A 25,466-nucleotide genomic window follows, 5' to 3' on the forward strand; every position below is an offset into this window, starting at 1 on the left:
CCAGTGTTGACTCCTTGTCTGTTTGGTGCGTCACTCAGAAAACAATCTGAGCTTCTGATTGGTTATTCTTGCTCGAGCTCCAGAGAACTTTACGTCTTTGATGCTTTGATGCTCCCATGCTCTTGGGAGGTGGGTTGGGGGGGTAAAGTGGCTCACGTTGGTTACACTGCCTATATCCACTGTCTATTCCTCTTGCATTCTCTGCTGGGCCATTTCCTTCTAACAGGACTCCTGCTTTTCTGATGATCCACACATTATTTGGTGGAGTCGGTTATCTGTTGGGAACAGCACAGCAATCTCCACTTCCAGTATATGAGCCACACTTCCTGTTTTCCCTTCCCCTGTTAATGTTGATGCATCCCGTCTGTCCTTTGTTTCCCCTCTAGATGTACTGTGATGAAGCACTGCCCCCCCCCCCAACTCAACCCTTACCCCCACAAAAGGAATTTCACTGACAGATAAACTAGTCTCCTGGGAGGGGTGCTGATGGTCACAGACATGCTGAAATAATAAAAAGTTGGGCTGAAAGACTTAAAGTCTTTTTAACTGAGAAAGTTGACATCTGCTGACTCCTGTGGTGTTAAACTACGAGGACAATAGCAGATTAAAAAAAAAGAAGTTAGAAAGACAGCCCATCAATAGATGTAGCAGAGGTCAGTGGGAAATTTGGAGGGTCTCATAACTGCATTGGGTGTGTTTAAAAAAAATTGTTGAATAAAGCTTCTAGTTATTTTAGACTGAGCTCATCTGAGTTTGTGATCAACATGCTCAGAGTTAGCCTGGCCTGGATTCTAAGGACTGCTGGAATCCCTTGTGGCTACTTGGCCCCTAATTTGACCTCACAAGTTCTATCCATCCAGGAACAGAGTCTTGAAGCACCGTCTGGTAAATATGGAGGGTCACTGCAGGTGATGCAACATATGGGGCTCAGTTGGTGCGGTTGGCAATGTCTGCAGCCAGTAACCAAGCAACGTAGGGCCACACTTAGACCGAGGGAGAAATTCGGCTGGATGGGACAGGAGGGAAAGTGTGTGAGGGTAGATGAAGAGCCAGACAGCTGCAAGCACATGCAGGAGCTTACACAAAACGACAGCAACACAACTAACACACATTCACACACAACAACGTACACAAACATGCATAACTGTCACCTTTTCCCACACAATCTGTTCAAAGAGTCTGCCAGAGGCTCTTGTTCTCATTACTATGCCTATGACTCCATCTTGACACAGAGATCAGAAAGTTGCCAGAAAAGTAACTGGCAATTTACTCCTTGGTTAAACACTTGGAAACCACAGAGCCCCATCACCAACAGTAAATCAGAGGGAAATACACGCTGACAAAGAGAAAGAAAGGGAGAATCCATCGAAACCAGTTAGGCTCAAAAACCTCTCCTTCCCAACTGAGGGGAGGTGGAAACCCCTGAGGTGATTAATATGAAATAAAATCTTAATGTTTAAGTCTTCCCGTTAAAACTACTTCATTGCTATAAAAGGTGCTGCTATGATAGTCCCCTCTGTCTCAACTGACATCCTCTGTCTTTACATTTTCTCATCTTCCTTGCCTTCATTTTACTTCAGCTCTTCCCCTAATGCAGACACAGCCACAAGACACCATAAGGAAATGGCAAAATAGGCTCTCTAATAAAATGTGATGATATGTAAAAAGAGGCATGACCAAGCTTTGGTTAAAGTTAGAGTCTTTTCAGTGAATGTAAACAGAAGATATCTAAATAGCCAGCCAGTTGATGCTGCTGATTTTCTGTCAAGGAAAAGAAGCTTGAAAGATGTTGTTGACAATTAAAAGACAAGAATAATTATTTAAACGTTCAGCCATCAATAATGTAATAATTTCTTTTCATCATCGACTGTATTATTTGACTCACAATCTCCAAAGTACAAGTACAGGTGACTTCTGAATCACAAAGTTAATACAGTTAACCAAACAGTCTGGACTGGTGTGGCAGTACTATAAGCTTGCAAGCTGATCCAGATGATTCAAAGACCAAGACATGAAAAAAACTGCCCACAAAAGCACTGCAAAAGTAATCTTGTATTTCAGCATCATCATTTTAAAAGCCTTCTGCCAATCATGTCACATGCAGTATTTGATTTGTAGTCCAATATGCTAGTGCATAAATCTTGGATGGCCTGGGGTTTAGAAATGCATTGATTATTAAGATGCGAAAAAGATGGGCATTCAGTGGTCGATGGCCCAAGTAATGGAAGAGTGAGCGAGAGAAAGCGAGGAGAGGAAGAGTGGGAGAGCGGTAGAGGAGAGGAAATCAGCAAGTGATAGAGGCACAGAGACACACAAGGGTGATAATCTCTACTGTGTAACACAGAGGATTGGACTCAAGATGAGCTTCTCCCCTGGCACAAATTTATCTATGTTGTCAGGTGTGCCTAGACGATTACCCACCATGCTGTGCTTCTCTGTGGCAACTCCCTCAGTGGGAGTCAAGTTCTCACACAAGACGAGAGCCAAGAAAAGAATGGCAGCCTATTACTCACAGCCGCGTCCTTATGTACCCTTCACAAAGTCTGATAGACAACACAACCTTATCTCCTGACTCATGGGTGTGCTGCTGTTATTGTCCTTTATGATCCAGCCCAGTCTATTTGTTTTGATAGCAACTGGAAGGCCTGATGTGAATTCGACAGCAGTGAGACAGCAGGTTATAGCTTTTTGATCACCACTTTTTGGAGCTATTATAAAAAAAAGCGTGCTTGTTTATTTGCGGTTACGTTATTACAATACATGGTCAGGAAATAATTAGAAAAAAATCCACCTTTACCCGGGCCTCCAGTCATTTAGTTTCTACACCTGATCGAGGAAAAAAAAAAACAAAACAAAACGTCGTACTGAGATAGAAAAAACGAATACGACACCAGCATGATGTCATGGTTTTATGTCTACATCGGATTCTCCTACAAAGAAAATAAAACAGTTGAGCCACAAGAGCCAGCTTTATGTTCCACAGTCCTATTAGCCTCACAGCTCTTGTATCTGTCTATACAATCAGCTTTGTAGTCATCCCAGGTGAAATGAAGATAATAATCTACAGACCTATTGATCTTTCTTTTCTCAACATGCTCCACAGAGTCAGGTGAGGTTGATTTGTAGCAGCTCAGGTGTTGGAGATGATAGCTGGATCCCATTTCAGCCTGTTACACGATAACATGATTTATATTTGTCATTTAAAGTACTTCTTCCTCGATGAAATTTCTTCGCTGAACAATGACTCTGAGACCTTTGGTTAATGAATACTGTCGGGATGAAATAAATAGCGTGTAAGAGGCCTCCTTCATTGGTCCCTTGGTAAACACATTAAAACATCTCCCTTGATTTACACGGTGTTAACAAATGAATAGTCAGTGGCTTATTAATATGTATGATACATAATACATTTTTCCAATGCTATCGTCATTAAATCCATTGATATCTTAAGATTCAGCAGGAAGATATTTGCATCATCTTAAAGATCAAGATATCACAATAACTAATGGCCTATATTTTCTGTGTGCAGTTGTGCAGGCACCTCATATAAATTCCACCCGTCAAGTCAAACTTGAAGGTTTAAGAGCTTAGAAATTGAAAAGCTCTTTTGATTCTAAGTGGAGACGAACATAAAAGAACCTCCCACAATCTCTCTTATTCCTGTTGATTCATTCATCTCTTCACACTCAACAACAATGTTTCCAAAGCAAGGCAATGTCAGTCAAGTGAACAGAGGGGGGGTGGACAACTTTGTGGAAACTTTACAGTCCTTTACACCCGTAAAAAAGGCTCAGGAATCTCACAGTTAACATGGTGCCATCAAAGAAAAGAAACATCAAGAGGTCATTTTAGATTTCAATGTGACTACATGCTGTCGACATGTATTTATCTCCTGGGCATTTCTGAGGATTGTAAATATCTTAGAAATTGATAAACAATATTCTGTAAAACAAAATGTGTATTTTCTAGTTGTTGTACTATTATTAGTAGTTGTACTAGAGGCAGGATACAGGATCCTAAGATCATTTACAACATTTACCTTCAAATCTGCAACCTGCAGTATGCACCCAGCCAAAAGCACTAGGTGCATATCGGTTGTGATGTCAAGTATCCAAAAGTATTGCACACCTGACATTAATACAACTTGGTTTGAAGTTGTGTTTAGTAACCAAAACCCGACGTCATCTAAATGTCACATGCCAACACCATCTTGACAGTTAAAATACCGACAGTGTGGTAATGAGCAAACCCTTCGTCTAAGTAAATGCCACTACGTCAATTTGCTATCGCTAAGTTTGACCCAATTTTCTTTTACAATATGATTTTAATATCTGTCAGATATCTGTTGCATCTTTCTGACCTTACATTGAGGCCTGGTGCCTGCTGGAATCAGTTGGTTTTGCACTAACTTTGTCTATGTAAACAGAGCTACAGGAGATTATAGTCATTGGAGTGCTGAAAACAATAAACATTAGCTTTCCTTTCATCACAATCACTATGTCATATCTTTTCAGGATTACAACCACTGCTGCTTGCATGATGGATCTACGAAGATATCCACTGGATGAGCAAAACTGCACATTAGAGATAGAGAGCTGTGAGTATTTCCTTCCTTTCATTATTGAATGCCATCTCTCATTTATCAACAGAGTTTCCTACCTGTGCTGAATATAATACATCTCTTAACTCTCGGTAAAAAGGTGTTGAACAGCTTTCAATTCTAGTGGCTTGTAGCTTTTCAATTATTTCAGTTTCAGTTGCATATCATCAGCTTTGTTCAGTCAGCTGTAAGGAACTGTGTGTCACTGGGCCGCACTGGGTCCCAACTGTTGGTGCTTTAGCTCTGTTCAAGGATTTACTCAGAATTTTAATATTTTCAACATAATCCTTCCCATACACACTTCCCTTAGTAAAAGCAGAAACCTTTTCACTGTTAATATTCGCTCACTCTGAGTTTGATCTACTTGAGATAATGCATCAATTCTAATGAATGTATTCTATTGTAAACAATTTTATTCCAAGAGGAAAGGTATGACAGCACATTTATCACATTTATCAACAATAATTTTATTAATCTAAGCGAGATTTCAAACATCAAAATGCCAAAAAAGCCCACAGTAATTCCACTGTAGTTAGATTTGTTGTATTGTAGGTGAATTTTTAGGAAAACCCAAAGGAGTACGGTCAGATTTTCTTACAGAATGTTACGTCATTAGAGATTTACTGACATGTTGTCCAACACAGTTGACGGCTCTAATGAAAACTGCCATTTTAATGCCAGACACACATGAGAGTTGGAGCACAAAGGGATGAATGCAAAAGTATCCAGATGTGTGTAAAATACAGAGATCGCTACAGGGTCTTTCATAAAAATGTGCAGCTCAGCTGGAAGTTCTACAGCTGGTCCTGGGGCTGCAGAGGGAACTAGAGCATAAGGAGCAAAGGAGGAAGAGTTTTTGTGAAATCAAGATCACACAATAAAGGATGTTCAACTGAGGTTTATCAGAGATCACTGTGCTTGGAGTGGCAATACGTGCTTTAATCATTTCTATACGCTATTGCTATCCTATGGATATTTTATCCTAGGAACTCCCTGCTCTCCCATTCCAGTGACTTCCTCAAATGCGAGCATAAGAACATTTTAAACTTTCTGTTCACGCAGCTCGAGACACACACACAGCTCCATAACCACATAACAAAATGGCCTGTTGCCTGAATCAGGCCATTTGTATGGCAGCAGCCAGTTGCAATCATTCTGTCAGAGTGTGGCTCCCAATGTATGAAGGCGTCATTGTAAGGTAGTCAGCTAATGGACCCGAATGTGTTTTGCTTGCTTTATGCACACATAAAACTCAACTGCACTGCAGATATAATGGGAATGACAGAATTTGTTGAGTACAGTTTGTTGCTATATCATACTGGATCAAAACGCACATTTTAACCATCTTTAATATGCTACACTGTGCACAACACAGGCACAGTTATCTTGACAGTGGAAATGCCCCAAAAAACTGAAAAGGTAAAAAATTGGGGGGGGGGATCGCCGACTGGGGGAAGCTACATCAAGCTGTGGCACATCACTGTGAAGATGATGTGGAACAAGATGAGAAACATTATTGTATGTAAGCTGTTGAAATGTTTGAAATGAACCAGGCAGACGGCGAGCCAATTAAACTGGTTCTTCAGCAGGTTTGACAAGAGCACAGGCCTGCTGCTCCCCTTCGCAGAGCTCCTTACCAAACCTACACTGTCCTTCAAAGACACAACATCGCCTATCCCAGTATGCCCATTACTGCCACTACACAACACAGACTGAAGGACACTTTGTGTCACACACAATAAGTGTGTTTGGATAAGCAGTCGTCCAACGGCCTGCTTGTCGTTAACCTCCCAGTGAACTGGGAACAATACAGACCGGTGTCACTAATGATCTGGTACAGTTCTGTCTCTCAGGCCTCTAAAATAGAACTGTCATGGATTGAGAAGTAAGAGACACTTAGGCTGTGAGAGCTCAATGCCCTGCAGCTTAAAGGAAAGTAAATGACCAAAGTTACTTAACTGATCTTGCCTAAATGCTTCTTTGTCTTACATTTTCCACGTCTGTCTTTAAGGGTATCTTTAATGCACCTTTGAAGTTGCGACTGTGCCTTTTTTTTCCCCATTTTATGTTACAATGTGTTTATTCATGCATCTTTTTCAGTTTACTCATCAGACCGAAGAATAGTTCAGAAAAAACTTTTTTGCGGGAAAAGCAGTATTATGACCTTCTCATTTAAATGGAGAAAAGCAAAGAAACTACCATGCTTCATTTTCCACGACTCACTCTCAGAAGTATCAGCTCTGCACAGACCAGGGAGGGAACAGAGAAGTATTGAAGTAACACTCTGCTGGATAACCTCGACACTAACACGCCCACACTCAACACCACTCCAATGTCATCCATAGTTTCTCCCACTGTGGGGAACAACCAGCAAAAACGTTTTAATCAAACCTAATTGGGAGTCTGCTAAGCCTCTGGTTAGATGGTACAGAGTTTCTAACAGCAAGGAATGTTACCTCATACTGTGCAGTGTCCATTTAAACTGTTTGTTTGAACATAGTTCAGGGGATTATAGCAGGCCAGTAAGAGGCCGAAAGGGACATTGGCTGTTTGCAGATGAGTGTGCCTCATAACACTGCTAGTCATCAGCACCCTGAGCACATCCTTCTCTTTTAATTTTGCGACAGACGTTTTTCCCCAGTAAATTTGAAATGGCTTGGCCGGAGAGAACCAATTGTGGTTGTGTGTTTCCACACATATGCATGCATATGTGCAACACTTGAAAACATGATGTGCCCATAAAGAGAACACACACATCCCCCTTTACTTCATCTGAGGCATGAATGGGGGGTCTGTTAGTTTGAGCGACAGTGTATCCAGTCTGATTATGCCAGTTTTTTCTCACTGTCCTCAGTGCTTCTTTATCTGTCTCTTCATCGTTTGCCTCACCCTTCTCTTCTTTCACACATCTGCAAGTATCATAAAGTCGTACTCAGCACTTTGTGCCTGTGCTGGCTTGTTTCCAATAAGTTGATGGCTCCTGTGTCTCCTGATATCCCCACTATTGAGCGACTGAATGATGCCTGTAATTTAATAAGTTTTGACAAGTTGAATTTAATGTCCAAGAACTTTATGGATCTGGCTTTTATCCCTTTATGATGACCTTTGGTGATTATTTTGGGGCAAAAGAAAAAAATGCTTACTCATATTTAATCATTAACTTTTAATCATGCAATAACAACTCGCAGTACAGTAGTTGCTGTATCAGCATGGTTATTTTGTGAAAGGAGGATGACACCACCTTTTTGTTCTCATTTCTACAAGAAAGCTATAATTATCAAGTTATAATGGAATATCAGCGATGTGAGTATTATGCCCTTTTTGTTATTTCACAACATATATGGTTGTGCCCCTTGTTGAATGGAAGATGCTGAAAGAAATACTGCAGACAGTCTCAGGCCACACTGGAAATTACAGCTGGACCATCTATCACATCAGGACTTGATCTGTGGACAAAGTTCATATCTTATAGGCCTCCTATGAGCCCTGACATGAATGAGACTTTGCAGAGATGCAAAGAGAAAAGACAAAAGATTGTGAGCTTTGAAGAGACCTATTTTACTGACCTTAACCAAGTCACTGGCTTTCTACTCATGGGTAATGGCAATCATGTTGATTAGCACTGGCAGCATAACAAGAAGGTTGAAGATAAGCCAAAAGAAAATGTAGCTGAATATTAATGCAGAGAAAATAACTGGGGAGGAAATTTAAGATGATTGGAAAAATTGTAAATCACCTACAAATGACCGCCATAATACATGTAGAACAGAAGCAAAATTAGTTTTCAAAGAGAGACATCATGAAAAACAGTGATTTTAAACTATTTTGACACCAGAAATTAATCATTGAAAATAAATAGCCTGTGGAAAAACGGCATTTGAGGGCATACTTGATGAAAGAGAATGAATCAGAAAGTCCGTAATGTTAGCATGAGTCTCTAAAGGTCTCAGGTATGTGTATTCAGTGGAGCTTGCGTTCTGTTTGAATGGCCTGACCTAGAAAATTGACAAATTCAATGAAACACTGCACTGAAATCACTGATGAAAGGTGAAACTTGGGGTGCTTATGTGACGATATGAATTGAAGTTTGAGACAACGCAGATTACATTACATATATCTGTAAACAAAAATAAATTGAATAGTTGATAAGAATTTACTTCTTCCTAGATAGTAATTCATTACTGGATAGAATACAGAAAACATTTCTGTGGTTATCAGACTAAGGCTACTATGCTTTTACGACCCAGAGCAATTCAATTAAAAACAACAACAAAAGACACTTAAGTATCCAGATTATTTTTACTATGTGGTAAATTATGGGGTAAGGTTAAAGGTAGGTAATGTAGGGTGATATTAAAGCTTTATTAAAGTCACACTCCCTCCAACCCATGTTCAGTATTGGTAGATAAGGATTGGGTTTATTAACTTGTTGTCACCTTGCATTTGTTTTGTTGTTACTTAATCTCTGTGATTCATGTGGAATTCAGGAATTTAACTGGTCGGCCTCTCCAGTTTACCCCGCTAAGGGTGAAATACTGTTGCCCTTGATTTATTTACAGGGGTTAAATCCTGGTGCTCTGGGTCTCTGTAACAGTAACGGTCTTTCAATGAATCAGTCCAGTATACAGTATACAAAGTGGGATAGTAGTGCTGCCAGTACAGGAAGCTGACCTTAGTAAAACAGTGACTTCACATGTAAAGCAGCTGCACTCCTTTTCAATAAATCAAGAGCAAGAGTGAGGTCACTGAGTCGTTAAACACTGAATACTACACGAAGCACTTTTGCCCTGATTAGCTGCTTTAGCTCTAGCACATGTGTGAATGTGGGTGGCTCCTCAGTAGATGGCAGAATTTAAAAATCAAGTGAAACTGCTTTGAAAAAAAAAAAAAAAAAACATTGTGAGAGTATGGTAAGATAAACACAAACCAAGACAAACTTTCAGCATGCTACAGTATACACACAGACAGGCATTTGTGTTTATTTCTATACACACTGCGAGGGGAACGGGGGCCACACTCAAATTGTTATTTCAAACAGTTGCTGTGCACTCACAATGAGACTATCATTTCATTACAGCATTACCAGCTAATAGTTATATTTTCTGCACCGGCGAGCCACATCATATGGACAGAGCTGCTTCCACTGTCTCTCACTCTTGCCAACTCTGCCCATCAGAGTCCTTTTTTAGAACCCACATACATCCTCTGGGGTGTGAATGGTTCCTACACTTGGGCTTGGATGGCTTATTTATTTATCTAATCTTTAGATATTCCTGTCCCTGTCCTAGGCATGGAGTCAGCTGCAGCCTGCTGCGCCCTGCAGAAGGCTGAAGACATTTTTAATTGGAGACTAGGAATAACATTAAAGTCGCTTTGAAAATGAATCAAAAATTAATCTAACATAGAGTTGATTAGCCTTCTCTGCTCACAGGGGCAAGTTCAAGACAGACTGCTGTTCAGATTGTTGTTGATTTGCGTTTCTCAGTGTGGGTATATGAAAATGTTTTTCAGTTTTCAGTGTCATTATTTGCACACAATCCCCTCGACTCTTTGTATGTTTCCTGTGCTAATGCAGAGGTTGGTTAAAATTCTCAATATTACTATTCATGGCAAATAACTTAGGGAGTTGTGAAATCTTTTTTTAGCCACTGTTCCCCGATAGGGTTTTTAAACACCTGCTCTCATTGCAGATGTTAAGAGAGTTGAATGAGAGGCTTTTCGTACTTTCACGTTTTTTTATGCGAATTCTGCAATAACCATGGTGCGTTTTTTGAATATGTGAAACTATGTTTTAATACAGGTATATGTTGCTTTCAGAGAATTTTCAGTCATTCATCATCTACCGCTTATCCATTTCTGGGTTGTGGGGAGTGCTGCAGCCGCTCACTCTCACACTCAGACCTACGGACGGACCTACGGAATTAAGAGCTACCAATTAACTTAAACATGATGTCTTTGGATGGTGGGAAGAAACTGGATTAGGAAACCCATGCAAGAATGGGGAGAGCATGCAAACTCTGCACAGAAAGGCTCCAGGCCAGGAACCCACAGGACCCAACCCCAACCCTTCTTGTTGTGGGGCAACAGTGCTAACCACTATTCAGCCGTGCTGCCCAGAGAAGCAAAAAAACAAACCCGGGAAAAATAGATAAATAAAATGTTATCGCTGATTATGTTTTGCCCAGAGCAATTTTGAGGCCAGTGTTTTATCACTCTCCAAAATCCTTCTTTGCCCATTTAAACAAATCAACTGAGACATTATTTCATAAGCGTGATAAAAAAGGGTTTGTCAGATTTGGTCAGGGAGATATGCCAGAGTCCTAGTTAAATAGCTTTAGTATTGTATTGTTATCTCCTCTGATGCTATCATGAACAATTTCATTTATTTTTGGTCTGCCAACACTCCCAGACTTTGGAATCCACGAGAGAAGCCTCATGCCACTGAGGAATCAAAGAGCTAATTCCCTTTTTCTTGTTCCATCATTTCATATTTAATAGAAAAACTCCATACGAACTTTTCTGTCTTTGATGTTTCACAGGTCATGTCTTTTCCTCTCGTACTCTCACACTGTTTTCTGTTTTTTACAATATTTCATGGGGGATGGGTAACGAGATGATCCGTCAGTGCCAAACACTGTGACGTAATGACTTCAGTATGAAAACAAAGGCAGTCAAAACTGCAGCGTCAGCCTCAATAATGCAGAAACAATGGAGTTAAGTGGATTGGATCAGCTAGACAATAAAAAGAATGAGGCCTGGGTGAATTAACTGACTCTGATGTGTGTCAGGTTTGCACAAACACATTAACTTCTCTTGTGCTGTGACTGTTGTTGCTGTGTGAAAAAGCTCACAGGGAAAGCAAAGGATTCAATCTTGGGGGAGGATGAATGCTTTCATTACACTCTTTCTCATATCTTGATATATCCTGTGTACAAGGCAAAATGTGACTTTGTCAGTGAAACAAGCAGAAAAATCACAGAGATACCAATAAACTGAATCCTCTGAGGCTAAACACAATGACTCAGATTTGGATCCGTAAGAAAAAAAAGAGGTCATTTAGTTTCAGTTTTATCACTTAGGAAATGTATCTAAAATGAAGTTACTTCTATCTGCCCCTGACATGACCTGCCTTTATTTCATCCCATCTCAACTAATACAATTTTGTCCTCTTACACTTAGTGGAGAGCCACTTAATCACCTGAAGTCTGTTCAAAATGCAACTGTTCCTTTTTTACTGAAGCTGGGAGAAAACATGGATCTACTTTCTTTGGCTACTTCTTTGCTTTGGAATTAATTTGGAAATTTTAGCAATGTCTCTGATATGAGGTGCTAATGATGATCATGTATATGGCATGTCTATTCAAGCTACTTGAATGTTTTGGAAATACGCTTTTTTTTTGTATAAAGTATAAAGTAAGCGAAAACTCAACTCCATTTTTTGCCAGAGAAACAAGAGATGTCAGAGTTTGAGGGTGTTGAAAGCAGCTGCTGAAGAGTCTGCTTTAATAATTCAGAGCAACTAAATAGGTCGCATAAGTATTAATTAAGGAGAATGGGGGTATGGGGGAAGGAGAAGAAGAGGGAAGGTAGACTGAAAAAGACTGATGGCCACATGATAGTAGGGAAGACAGAGAAATAACCAAGAAGAGAGAAAAACATGAACAAATGTGTGAAGAGCTGAGGAGAAAAAGGAAACAAAGAGGGAAGAGGAAGAGGAGGAAAGAGGTGTGATATAACTGTCTATATTTGATGCACTAATCAATGAAACAGCGTGGGAGTTCCCTCTAAATTGTTCTGTCAAATATGGTTTTATTCATCATCCTGCCTTTCCCTGTCATCCCACGCATGCACGCACGTACGCACACGCACGCACGCACACACACACACACACACACGCACACACACACACACACACGCACACACACACACACACACACACACCATACTCGTGCAAATCAAACATGTTAATTCACTTTCCAGCTGCTAAACCTCCCTGAATCTGACTCATCACCATCCGACAGAGTAATGGCCTTGTAGACTGATGTGGGGGGGGAATTCAACTTCCATACAGGCAATCAGATGATACAACAATAATCGCTCAGGCAAACCGAACAAACAAGCATACAAATAATCCCTACTGCAGCGAACATGCAAGGTGAAACAAGTACGGCAACCATCACAGATGATTATTCAGTTGCATGTTGAGATTCTGATAAACATCCACATTTAATGTCATTTAATCTGTCTCCTGCTGTTACCTAAAATGGAACAACTACACATGCAAGTTGAGCGAGATTGAGCGTTTTTTCCAGTTTTATGATGCAAGGCTAAAAATATTCTGTTGTTTGTCTCTAGGCAGTAAAGTGTGTTGCAAGTTTTGGCCTCCTCTTTCACAGAAGAGCAAGTTCACACTTCAATACACCCATCGTGTTGAGCTGTCAACGTGCCGAGTTAATCTAAGGCTGCTAGCTTGTTGTACAAAATACAGCATCCTCACTGTGTTGCACTTGGCAATAAAAGTCACTATTTTGTAGCCCTAAAAACATAAAAATAGAGAAGCAATAATTCCATTCATGTTCTAAAAAACAACCTCTAAATGCTGGTTTCTGATGCTCCCCTACTGTTTCTACCATGATTTATCACCATCATGATTTTTGATGTGATACAATGAGGCCTAAAAACAACTTGAATGCTATTTCAAGGGCCATTTAGAGACTTAATTCTGCATATATCTTTTAATTGGGACTTGTAGCAGGTTTGTAATGATGTGCCACTCTACGAAAAAGGTGCATGAGCCCGAGCTGTCGCTGGTCTCTACTCGTCTCTTCATTTCTTTCTTCTCTCTCTGAAACCAATGTTCTTATGCGCTGAAGTCAGGAGACATGGCAACTGCACCAGAGCGGACAGTAGGCAGTGGATTATGCAAGTTTCATGGTCTTTGGTTGAGATTAATATTAATGGACTCAGTTCTTGTCCCTTTGCAGAGTTTCATTGGGTTTTAGTGGTGTAAATGGAGGACGTGCCCGCTTATTCAATTCTTCCTGCTCTTGGTATTAATAATTTACCTCCTCATGAGACAAAACATTATAAAGTTAGCTCATATATATTTATTCACATATATAAAGAATTTCACTAGTTACAATGGGAGTTTGTATGTTGAACTATATTCAACAACTCACAGATTTAACAAGCCTTTTTATGATTCAGTAATTGTCAGGAATATACTGTAGTACCAAGACAATAACATGTGTGCTTGTAAATGAAAAAGCTTCACTTAAGAGAGCTTACTAATGAGCATTTGTCCTGAGTTGACTTTTTAAAAGTGAGGGGTCAAGAAGAGAGCAGAGCATCCAGGTGGGTCGTATTAGATATAAAGCGCCAAAAATATTAATTGTTGACAACATTTATGTTGCTACTGAAAAAAAAAACAAAAAACACTAAAATTTGAACCACCGATAATCTAAGCAACTATGACATTGTTACTTTTTGGCAGTATCATAGTAATTAGATGACAGATCCACTGACTGTCATTATTTTCATCAGTCTAGTGCAATTGAGCTCATGGCTTTTCCTTGATACAGTATACCCTATAACTGTGGAATAAATAAGTCTGTTTTACTCCAAGCCAGCATTAGCAAACAAACAGCCCATAAAAATGGATTCATCCAGTAGAAATATAGTGCAATATCTGCAAATCCTCCTTTTCATGTGGATTATGATTCTGTTCCAGAGAAATTGTGAAGAGCTGCAACTCACAAAAAATGTTTGGACGTAGACAAAGTTTTATGCAAATGTATAAGAAAATTAAATAAAATAGATAATAGTTTGACACCATAATGTTCAATGACACCTTTCTGGCCACTATTCAGTAACTTCCAGCAACTTGACTGGCTGGTGAACACAAACAGCCACAAGGTGGTAGTTCTACATGTTAAACGGTGATAGACGCAAACCTGATCAAGGAAATCGATTAATTCAATGTACTGTGCGAGACCAAGATGGCACACGAATACAAACATCCATCCTGCAATACATCAGCAATCCTCAGTAAATCCTGTGCTCCGTTTCAGATGGCTACACCACAGATGACATAGAGTTCTACTGGCGAGGAGGAGACAACGCTGTGACGGGAGTGGACAAGATCGAACTTCCTCAGTTCTCCATTGTGGATCATAAGCTCATCTCCAAAAATGTGGTTTTTTCAACAGGTAATGTCCTGAACAGGTGGAAATGCACAAAACACTCCATTACATGATGGAATTCACAAACAGCGACAACAGCACAATATAATGCAGTCTAATATTTTTATTGTTAAAATAAATATTATCTTGACTCCTGAAATACACGCACACACTTTCTTAATTACTTAGCTTTTGATTTCATTAAAAAGGCTTTTGATCATTTCCTGGCACTTAGGGAGATTGCATTCAATTATCGTTATATTGCCGCAAGGAAGACAACCTTGTAGCTGGTACCTATTGGCTCATTTGATTCTTTGCATTTATAGAGATAAGAGGATCTATGAGTGTGTGTGCAAAAACTGAAAACAGTTTTAAGAAATGTAATGTAAATGTATGAACGAAGCGTCATCCTGGGAGACAGAAGACCCCATAACTTATTTAACAGGAATAAATAGAAAGAATGCTGCCTGATGCTGTGAAATATTCATTTCTCTGGCATTTTCATATTCATGAATTTTTCACACAAGCAAGCAGTTGTAAGCAAGACAGTGGTTGAGCTGAATACAGTATCTGGGATTGCTACTGTACTGAATGAGAGCAAAATATTAATGGCAGTGAGAACCCATGACTCCGCCAATGATAGCCTGTTTTGTCTGCAGGCTTGCACACTCCACACAATCCTATTAAACATAACATTTGCTGATAAATGTACAATATTTGTATGCCTGTCCAAGTGTGTTTGTGTACCACGAACATGCATGCAGACGAGTGTGTCCCTGCAGTGTTCCTGATTTAATCACCTAATGCAAAAACATGGCTGAGGGGGATTCCCCTTAACGTGCTGTCTGTTCAGATATGGAGAGGGCGATCCGGGGGTCACACTGAAATGCAACCGTCAGCAAATGTTCCTTGGCATTCAGCCTACACAAGTGTCATGTTTCACTCTAAGCGCAGGCAATGTCATTGCTGCTCTCATGAATAATGAATATTCATTATTGCCTCGCTGACATTTTCTACCCAAGTTGTTTCCTCTCTTCATAAAGAAAAAATTCACTCAGTGGCTCATGCTAACACAAGCTAAAAGAAAAAGCAGATCCAGGAGAAGCTGCGCCTATTGAATTGTTGGTGCTTTCATTTAAAACGGGATGCCCCACCCCCCCACCATCGATTTTTTAATTTCATTTATTAAAGTAGAGCAGAAAAAGATGCCCCTAAACAGACATAAAATCAACCTTTTCCATTTTTCTGCAACACTGACAGAGGAGAACGAATAAATCTGGCAGGTGCTGATGCTTTAGAGGAGTGGCGACAACAAATATGACTTTTACTGAGTGTCTCTATAATAGGCAACCCTTTTACTGTGGCTTATATGGAAATCTATATTTCAAACATGCAATCCTAGCATTGGCACAAGCAGCTCGTAGATTCATTGGTCAATAACAATTGGTCTGTTGTTTTGGGCCTCACTAAGCTATGGCGCCAAACATTGACAGGCTTCAGCCTCTCAAAAGAAATGATATGCAGGCCTTAATTGAATTTAATTTTTTTATGTTGAATATATTACTATTAATAATACTATTATATTATTATTAAGTATTATATTACTTTCCTTAGATGGACCAAAAATAATTGACCAATCAGTCAATCTAGAAATAATATTAGAACAAAATATAGCTAATGATGGCATGAGCAACAGGATGCTGTGATCCTGCCATAAAGAGGATTTAACCACCAGTCTGGTTTGTATACATGGTCTCATACTCACAAAATGATTTTAACAGATGAAACCAGAATTTTTAGCTCATCTTCTATCATCACTTAAGAGCTAGCATCTAAACTAACAATTTCTTACTACAGGAAATCCATGTGTGACACATGACCCTTTTTGGCATTTTTTGATAAGTTTAAACTTGTGCATAGGCCTAAGGGAATCCCAAAGGATACCCTGCATTTCTCAAATGACATCAGAAACCATAAAAGCCTTGGAGACCGGGCATCCGTGACAAATTCTGTGGACACATAACGCTGTCTGCTCTCTGTTCTCCTTCCCCATCCCCCTGCAGGTTCCTACCCTCGTCTGTCCCTGAGTTTTAAGCTGAAGAGAAACATTGGCTACTTCATCTTGCAGACATACATGCCTTCTATCCTCATCACCATCCTCTCCTGGGTCTCCTTTTGGATCAACTACGATGCGTCTGCAGCCAGAGTGGCTCTGGGTGAGGCCTGCTATACGATTACACATAAATAGGCTGGACACTTTAACACAGGGGTGGGCCCTGTCACGGGCTTCATAGTACTCATCAAAACAAATGAATACTGTAAAGCCCATGACAGAATTTAAAGCAGTTCTATGAATGTCTTCAATTCACTATTTATTTCTTTAAATATTGTGCTTTGTGTCCGGATTAACTCCAGGGAGGACACTTTTCCAGCCCCTAAAGGAAGGGAAATACACTGAGCTGCTCCACAAGTACAGTATCTTGTACAATCACTGTGGTGTTCACAGGATCAGACAGCCATTCCAGCACAACAAGCGTTACTTCAGGCCAGAATAATGATAGGAAACCAGGTTGGCTTGTTTCCACTCTGCTTTTCGGTGCTTTTCTGAAAGTCACAATTCTCCCCATCCATCATTCTTGATTATGTAAACCCAGAGTAGCCTGTAAGGTTTGCCAGCTAACTTACTCCATGTTTATCTGATGCTCCCTGGCTTCCTTTCACCCAAATCCATCTGCCCAGCATCATTCATCCCTCTACCCATCCCTTGCTTTAGTCGACAGGGCAATTTCACTGATTGACGATTGAGCTGCATTTAGCGATCGACAGGGAATGCATGCACAGGATTTAATGGAAAGGTGGAAGGTAATGCTCCATAATGGAGGCAGATCAGCAGAGTTGGGAAACATTCAGTCATCCCCCAATCTAAACTAGATTCAGGAACCATTTTACTCTGACCTGGTTTTAAGCATTAAAGTGGACCTGCAATGGCTGCATCACATGTCCACTGTGCTGCAGAAATCCTTTGTTGTTATTGTTAAGCTGTTGCAGCAACAGCTTGGGAGAATTGCCTGAATCCTATTTTGAGCCGTGGTCACCTGATGGCTTTGTGTCAGCTGTATTATAATTTAGTAACCATTTAAGGGTCCGCACAGAATTTGCCTTGAATAGTCTGTGTGTGTGTTTACAAAGTTGAATGTGCAGGTGCATGTGGGAGGACTCAGGAACGCTATAGGACAACTATTTAATCATCTATAGAAAATCCCATTTCATCTTTAGAATCAGGCTTCTCATGCCAGTTATAAATCCCACACAAAGATAATATCATAAGAACATGCAAAAATATGAAATTAAATTACTTATATTGAGAGTTGGCGTGTCACTTATACTAAACCACAAAGAACACATTCATATGCCGAGTCAATCTGACAGCAGCTAGCCCCACAGCTCGATTATGAAAACTGTCCACAACTTTTCTCAGTAGGCGTTCTCTACTAATGGACAGGGTCAAGGTTGACATTTAAATTTCAAATTGCTCCACAGCTTCAGGTGCATGTTTTTTAGTTTGTCCACCCGCGTTTGGTTTGATGCCATGGGGGGAGGAGGTGGGTGGTAAGCTCCTTGATGTCATTGATCCAGACAGGCTTAGATAAGCAAACACACGGCATCAAGTCGATCACAAAGATGTCTGGCAAACATAAAGATTGACCATTCAGTCTGAATCGTACAGTAAAAAAGGGCTTTACATGACTGGATCTATTGATTTAATAGTGTCCCTCACTTGTTTGCAGTTATTGCAACTTCATTTATTAACATTTCTGATACAATGTGATGAGTATGGTCTCTCTATTTCAGGTATTACAACGGTGCTCACCATGACTACCATTAACACCCATCTGAGAGAAACACTTCCCAAAATCCCTTATGTCAAGGCCATAGACATGTACCTCATGGGCTGTTTCGTCTTTGTCTTCATGGCTCTGCTGGAGTATGCACTGGTGAACTACATCTTCTTTGGACGGGGCCCTCAGCGTCAGAAAAAAGCAGCTGAGAAGACAGCTACAGCCAACAATGAGAAGATGAGGATGGATCCAAACAAGGTAAGAGGAGTTTTGCTTTTTTAAATATATACTGTATATATTTTTTTACTGAATATCTTTTTTTTTCCCCTGAGAAATTTCTCCATGTATAAAATCTGCATAACAAGAGGAAAGTCCCAACTCTACATGGGTTCACCAAGCTGACATGAAGTCCATGTTTGTTCTAGATTCACAGAATCACATATTTTCTTTAGTTTCCAGTGAATTCTTAATTAAATTATTCATAGCTGTTGAAGCAGTGAAGAATAATTACTTGCAAAGAGAAGAGATGTGACCACTTTAAATTAGGAGGTAGCCTAATGTTTTCTGCCTTCACAGTGGCAGGAAAAGCCATCTTAATAAGCTTGTACAATCCCTGTTTGAAATCCAAATACGACGTTTTGCCAGATGAAACACGGGAAGGGCCCTTGGCTTTTTACTTTGGTAGCAACCATTTTGCATGCACCTTCTTAGTAGTGCCACAAGCTGAAACAAACCAAAAGCTAATGGCACTTTTTGCAAAATGGCCAGAAATGGACATGCTGGTACCAGATGAAAACAAAACACTGATCAGAACTGTTGGAAAAAAAAAAAAAAAAATTAAGCCGCATCAGTAACCTAACCCTGTGAGCATCCATCCAGTGAAGGCAGCAAAACAACACTGTTGAATCCATTTATAGGAGAAACTGTGTTGTATTTGCACTTGTGAACACAAAGAGTGTATGATCTCCTAAAATGTTCATTATTACATGAACACAGCATCCTTCAGCAGTTTTTCCAGTTGCTCAGGTAACCATGGCAACTCTGTTTGCCTGCAGTGGCTGGTGGGGAATGTGGTCGGCAGAGATGATACTCTGTACGCAAGAATGAAGCAAAGGGATCTTGATGGCCCAGACTCAATGTGGGAGCCTATCTTTGTCGATGACACAGCAATTGGACTGGGTGATCAAAAAAATAAGGTGGGTGAAATGGCTACTGTACATTTAGAACGTAAACTGCTTCACTTTTCCTTAAAAGAAATTATTGACAATTTTTCCCTGAGAAATACTTTGATCTCTCTCAGTTAGTGGCTAACTTTGTCTGTCTGCTGTGCAGTACTGGACAGGAGAATATAAAACTGCTTAGATTATATATTCTGAAATCTGATGTTGTTTTGGTACGTAATACTTAATATCATACAAACTTACTTGATGATATGACATTAATACACCTGACAAACAGAGACCCACTGACTTTTCCTTGAACAGATGGACCCACATGAAAACATCCTTTTGGGCACCTTAGACATCAAGAATGACATGGGCGTTTCAGAGCTGGCTCTGGGTCTCAATGACCCACGAAACACAATGCTGACATACGACAGTTCAACCTTACAGTACCGCAAAGGCGGGCTGGCCAGACACAACTTTGGCCGAAACGCACTGGAACGCCACATGACTCAAAAGAAGAGCCGACTACGGAGGCGCGCTTCGCAGCTAAAAATCACAATCCCAGACTTGACTGACGTAAACTCCATTGACAAATGGTCGAGGATGATCTTCCCAACTGTCTTTTCCTTCTTCAACATTGTTTACTGGCTTTACTATGTCAATTAAACCGAAAAAAGAACATCAGTGCAACAACAAACAGCAAAATATGTTGCTCATTTCTTGTTTGTATCTGGTATGTTTAATTTTTATGTGATCTTGCAACACTGGACTCATTCCTATATTCAGGATCTGGATCCATTTTATCTTGCAAAACCATATTTGCTGGCTAACACATGAGAACCTTGTAGAAGGGAGATTATAAACATATAAGGTGCCTGTTCCTGAGTAATTGTTGAACATTTTCCATTTTTTGTGAATTGTGTATCTTGCCATTTTTTTTTAATGTTTGAATATTTTTTTTATTGCTTTTATTGTGTTAGATTTGCAATACATATAATTCATTGCCAAAATATCATATCAGTTACACACAAATCAACAAGTTGGCAAATTAGTTTTAAATGACCACTTACTTTCACCGACACTGCTTAAAAGTGCTGAAATGATATTAAATCAACATGATTTTGTATGATGAATCATGTCAAGCAAACAAAATCTTTTATTGAATTAATTTATACAAATACTATAAGGGCCTGAAGTTCACAATTTACAATACCGTGTCATGTGATATACATTTCAGATGAACCTTTTTCTACTTTAATATATTGAAAGAACTATTATCATATTCTTCTAATCTTTTTTTTTTTTTTTCCAGATTATACACCATCTTAACAAGGTGGTGCTATGTATATCAGCTAAAATCATTCCAACACTTCCAGGTTTCCATTCAGATTACACTCGAGAAATCTGTTGAAGGTTAAAAATATAATGCAAAAATGGAAGAAAATAATACAGCTAATCTGGATTACTCTTCTCTGGCCTCTGGGTCAAAGTGAAAGAAGACAAAAACACGAAATGATGAGAACATTTAAGAAAGGAAATAGCAAATATTTGTCTATGGTCAAATTGGCTTTAGCTCCTATATATTATTGTTAATGTTATTGGTTTGTATCCCAAAGCACAAGTAGATGGAATGTATGACATTGGGAAACGTGTCGTCTGAATAAGGTAGTTTAGTCTTTAAGCAACTGTAGATGCTGAAAATCACATGTATAGCATTAATTCTCTGCAAAATTATGACCAACAAAATTCCTTTTTCAGCCCTCTATTCTCACTTTTTTGGATTTATATTTATAACACCAATACAAATTGTTCGCAACTGCTGAAAAGGAAAGCTATCAGCTCTAATAAGTTGGTGAATACAGAGCGACTCTGCTGGTCTGCTGTCCACACCTCAATTTCAATCACATTTTTCAATGCAGGTTTGTTTTTAATGTCAACATATAATATCTGAACTTGAGTCAGATTATTATAATTATTATCATCAGTTTGAAACCTCTTGTTAAATGGGTTGAGGATATACCCGTAACCCAAAACAAATTTACAGATTACAATTACAGACTATTTATTGAAAATGCTGTGATTTTGACTGGATGTACACAAGCTAGATTTCTTTTTTTTTTTTTTTTTTTTTGAAGATTTTGCACACAAGTTCTTAAAAGCCATAGAGGCTGTACCGTAGTTCTTCTAATACCTGGTGCTTATGGGGGCTGTCTTAATAGAAACGTCATTAATATGACTATGACTACAGTTTATGTCTCAGTTATAAGAAGGTTAAAATGTAAAAGTACATCTAGGGCTGCAATACACACGAGTGTCGTATCCTTCACCCCACTGATCTGCCACACTGTCTGTATGTTTGAACTGTGGTGTTTATGTTTGAGGACTAAATGAGTTAAATATGAAGAGGCACTCCAAATTCAAGTTGGAGAAGATGATATTAAAAAAAGAAGTTTGAGTTGCTCTGAGCAACAAAGGCTCATGTGTGAAACTGTGCCACAAAGATGGTATGTACATAGACAGGAAAAGGGGATAACACACAAATCACACAGATAGGAGAACTAGTATTGAGAGCAACTGTCTCCTTAGAAAAAGAACACCTGCGACCATAGCATCATTAATCCTGCACTCCATCTTTTCTTTTTTGTGGATTGTGGAGGCATTAGTGAACATGAACCATTAGTTTTCTAATTCTTCACTTAAAACGTAGCCACCTACAATTACGTCTCACTGCATGCTCTGTACATTAGTAACTCCTTGATATTCTGTTTTGAATCATCTCATTTGTGCGTTTGGGTTTGATTCACCTTAAGTAAGCATACATGCATATGTAATTACAGTATGTTTAATGTAATTGCAAATATTGATATTGATGCTGTTGAAAATATATTTACACTTTTATAAAAAAAGACATTTATGTAATAGTTGCAAATATTTTAAAAATGACCCTGATTCATTTTCACAAGCACTGCCCAACAACTGACATGTGAACTTAAACGAACTGATAACACAGCCCAGTTCAGGTTGAAGTCTGGGCTTTAACCTCACAAGTGTTTACATGTTACTCACTGAAATTTGTTATTTTCACTCTTTGTTGTGCTAGATACTGAAAACTGCACCCAGAAAGTACAAACTTCCATTTCCTGTTGGGTATTTTGATAGGTCCAGCGGTTATGTCTACAATTGTCTTCTCATCTTTCTTGTTTTCGACATCTTTATCTCGCTCGCTATCAAAAAAAAAAAGAGAAAAGAAAAGGCTGATTTTGTAACTTAGTATGAAAAACACATGCACAAAAGGATCTGGATAAATTCTATAACAAGCAAAAACAAAATAATAATTGGCATTGTACATTTTTCGATAGCTGAGTAGAACTCAAATTTTGGATCACATAAAAAAAATCCTATATAAATAAGTGTGTATATATCAGATAATATATTATTAATCTTCAATTTGAACATATTATTCTTGTAAATAAATACTTATAAGCTTTCTACATGAAAAACAAAAGGACATTTTCAATATAATTTATACTGTAACGTAAAGAGAATGCAAAAGCTGATGTAAAACAATGTAAATAGTCTATTTTACGATGTCACTGGACCATTTTTATTTGTTTTCTGTTGGTCAAAGAACATTTCTTTGGTTTTGCCAAAATGTAAACATGTATTCATGAATGTAGTTGATATTCTTTTGCATCATGTATTCGCTCACCAATGATCAGCCAGGTACAGCTTAATGTACAAAACCTTTTACACACACACACACACACACACACACACACACACACACACACACACACACACACACACAGGGTCAACATAAAGAGGCTAATGATGCTTTTCAGGTCATCTCAGGTCTGCACAATTCACACTACAAACAAAAAAAAAAAAACTACAAAGCTACAACTTTAAACCCAAGAATTGTACGTATGTGAAAGTACCTTATTGTGAGCTTCTTTTATTTGTTTTCTCTGTAATTTGTTTGCATTTACTGAACAATATAAGTCACATAAAAGCATATTCAGTACGCAGTATGGCACACTTCAGTGTAGACAGAATTAAACTAAACTAAAAGTACATTACAAGTTATTAAAGGTACTCAATGAATTTCAAACTACCCAATATAAATATATTTCCTAATCTTCAGAATAATACTGTATGTGGTGTGACGTGGTGTGTTCAGTGTGAGAATGTGTGGTGGGTGCATGTTGACTGGACAGTCATGTTTTCAGAAGCACACTGCAAACTGGAAAAAGGTCTGCTTCAGAAGTTCTACACTTTGAATAATTAATTGGATTTCACCGTGCTTTTTCTTTCATATATTTTTATACGTCTATACTCCTCTGTAAAAAAAAAAAAAAAAAAAAAAGAAAAGCAAGCAAACATTTCTTTGGCAAAACCTTGTAAATCCAGTTTTGGCGGTTTTCACATTTATACTAAACAGACTGATTACATTGTCCACTGGGGATTGTGAAAACTGAATGACATTTATGCTAAGGAAATCCTTTCATAATCCCTTATAAAAAGTTTAACAATACATGGTTGTAAATGGTTTGAAAATTGCTTCTTTTTTTTCTTTTTTTTTCTTTAAATCCTGGGATGTTGAGGTTTTTGGAAATGCAAGGTTTTCAGACAACAGTCTTCTCTGGAGAGCAACGACAGACTGACATCCTAAGAACCTAAATGACACATTTTGGTGACAGTGTATGTTTGCACACACTCACAGAAGAAGCCTTAGCCTCCTGCTGCGCTGGACTTCACTTCCAAGCAGCATCAATCCTTCTTACCCTCTCAACACTCTCCACCTTGAAAAGTTCCTGTTTGTGCCACTCACGAGAACATTCCCAGAAACCCTGAGCTGTACCCTTCTTATGGATAAGCCCTGTAAAAGTCAATGTCCGTCTTTACTATGAATACATTGTCAATAAATATTGTATACAGTTCTAAAACCGAGTGTTTATTTGGACTTGATTTAAAGAGCCATAAATATACTACTTTTTATGGACAATTGGAGCTATATGCAGACTCATGAAGATATATGTTTCACATTTCACTCTCTCTCTCTCTCTCTCTCTCTCTCTCTCTCTCTCTCTCTCTCTCTCTCTCTCTCTCTCTCTCTCTCTCCTCTCTCTCTCTCTCTCTCTCTCTCTCTCCTCTCTCTCTCCTCTCTCTCTCTCTCTCTCTCTCTCTCTCTCTCTCTCTCTCTCTCTCTCTCTCTCTCTCTCTCTCTCTCTCAACCCAACCGGTCGAGGCAGATGGCCGCCCCCCCTGAGCCTGGTTCTGCTCGAGGTTTCTGCCTCATCGGGGGATCTGTTGGGTCTCTTTAAATAAATTTATAAAGAGTTTGGTCTAGACCTGCTCTATATGTAAAGTGCCTTGATGTAACTTTGTTATGATTTGGCGCTATACAAATAAATCTGATTTGATTTGATTCCATCGCCCATGTAATCACCATTTCCTGATCCTTACAGTGATTTGATTTGTGTAAAGTGGAGCCTTATCATATTGTATCTACTTTGGACACACTGTTGTGGGTTGTGGGTTTTGTCATTTACAGTGTCAGCATTCTAAAAGTTTCAAAAGTCAAAAAAATGATCAAAGTGTGTCACCCATGGCATCTTTTGCTCTCTGTATAATACAGCACTGCATGACTTTTTAAAGGTTAAATAATGAGTGGCCCAAT

General features: G+C 39.0%; 1 protein-coding gene across 2 annotated transcripts in view; it reads left to right on the forward strand.

Moving 5' to 3' along the window:
• gabrb2b (gamma-aminobutyric acid type A receptor subunit beta2b) overlaps positions 1-20,452 on the forward strand; it is a 48,791-nt gene extending 28,339 nt beyond the window's left edge. The window contains exons 5-10 of one of the 2 annotated variants that reach the window (XM_029518983.1): positions 4,515-4,597; positions 14,671-14,808; positions 16,845-16,997; positions 18,634-18,878; positions 19,676-19,816; positions 20,105-20,452. In XM_029518983.1, the coding sequence (XP_029374843.1) occupies positions 4,515-4,597; positions 14,671-14,808; positions 16,845-16,997; positions 18,634-18,878; positions 19,676-19,816; positions 20,105-20,452 (1,108 nt within the window). The remainder of the gene's footprint in view (positions 1-4,514; positions 4,598-14,670; positions 14,809-16,844; positions 16,998-18,633; positions 18,879-19,675; positions 19,817-20,104) is intronic. The other variant, XM_029518984.1, reaches the window with a different exon arrangement.
• Positions 20,453-25,466: the final 5,014 nt, after the last annotated feature.

This window comes from Echeneis naucrates, chromosome 14 (genome assembly GCF_900963305.1).
Source record: "Echeneis naucrates chromosome 14, fEcheNa1.1, whole genome shotgun sequence".
Classification (NCBI taxonomy): domain Eukaryota; kingdom Metazoa; phylum Chordata; class Actinopteri; order Carangiformes; family Echeneidae; genus Echeneis; species Echeneis naucrates.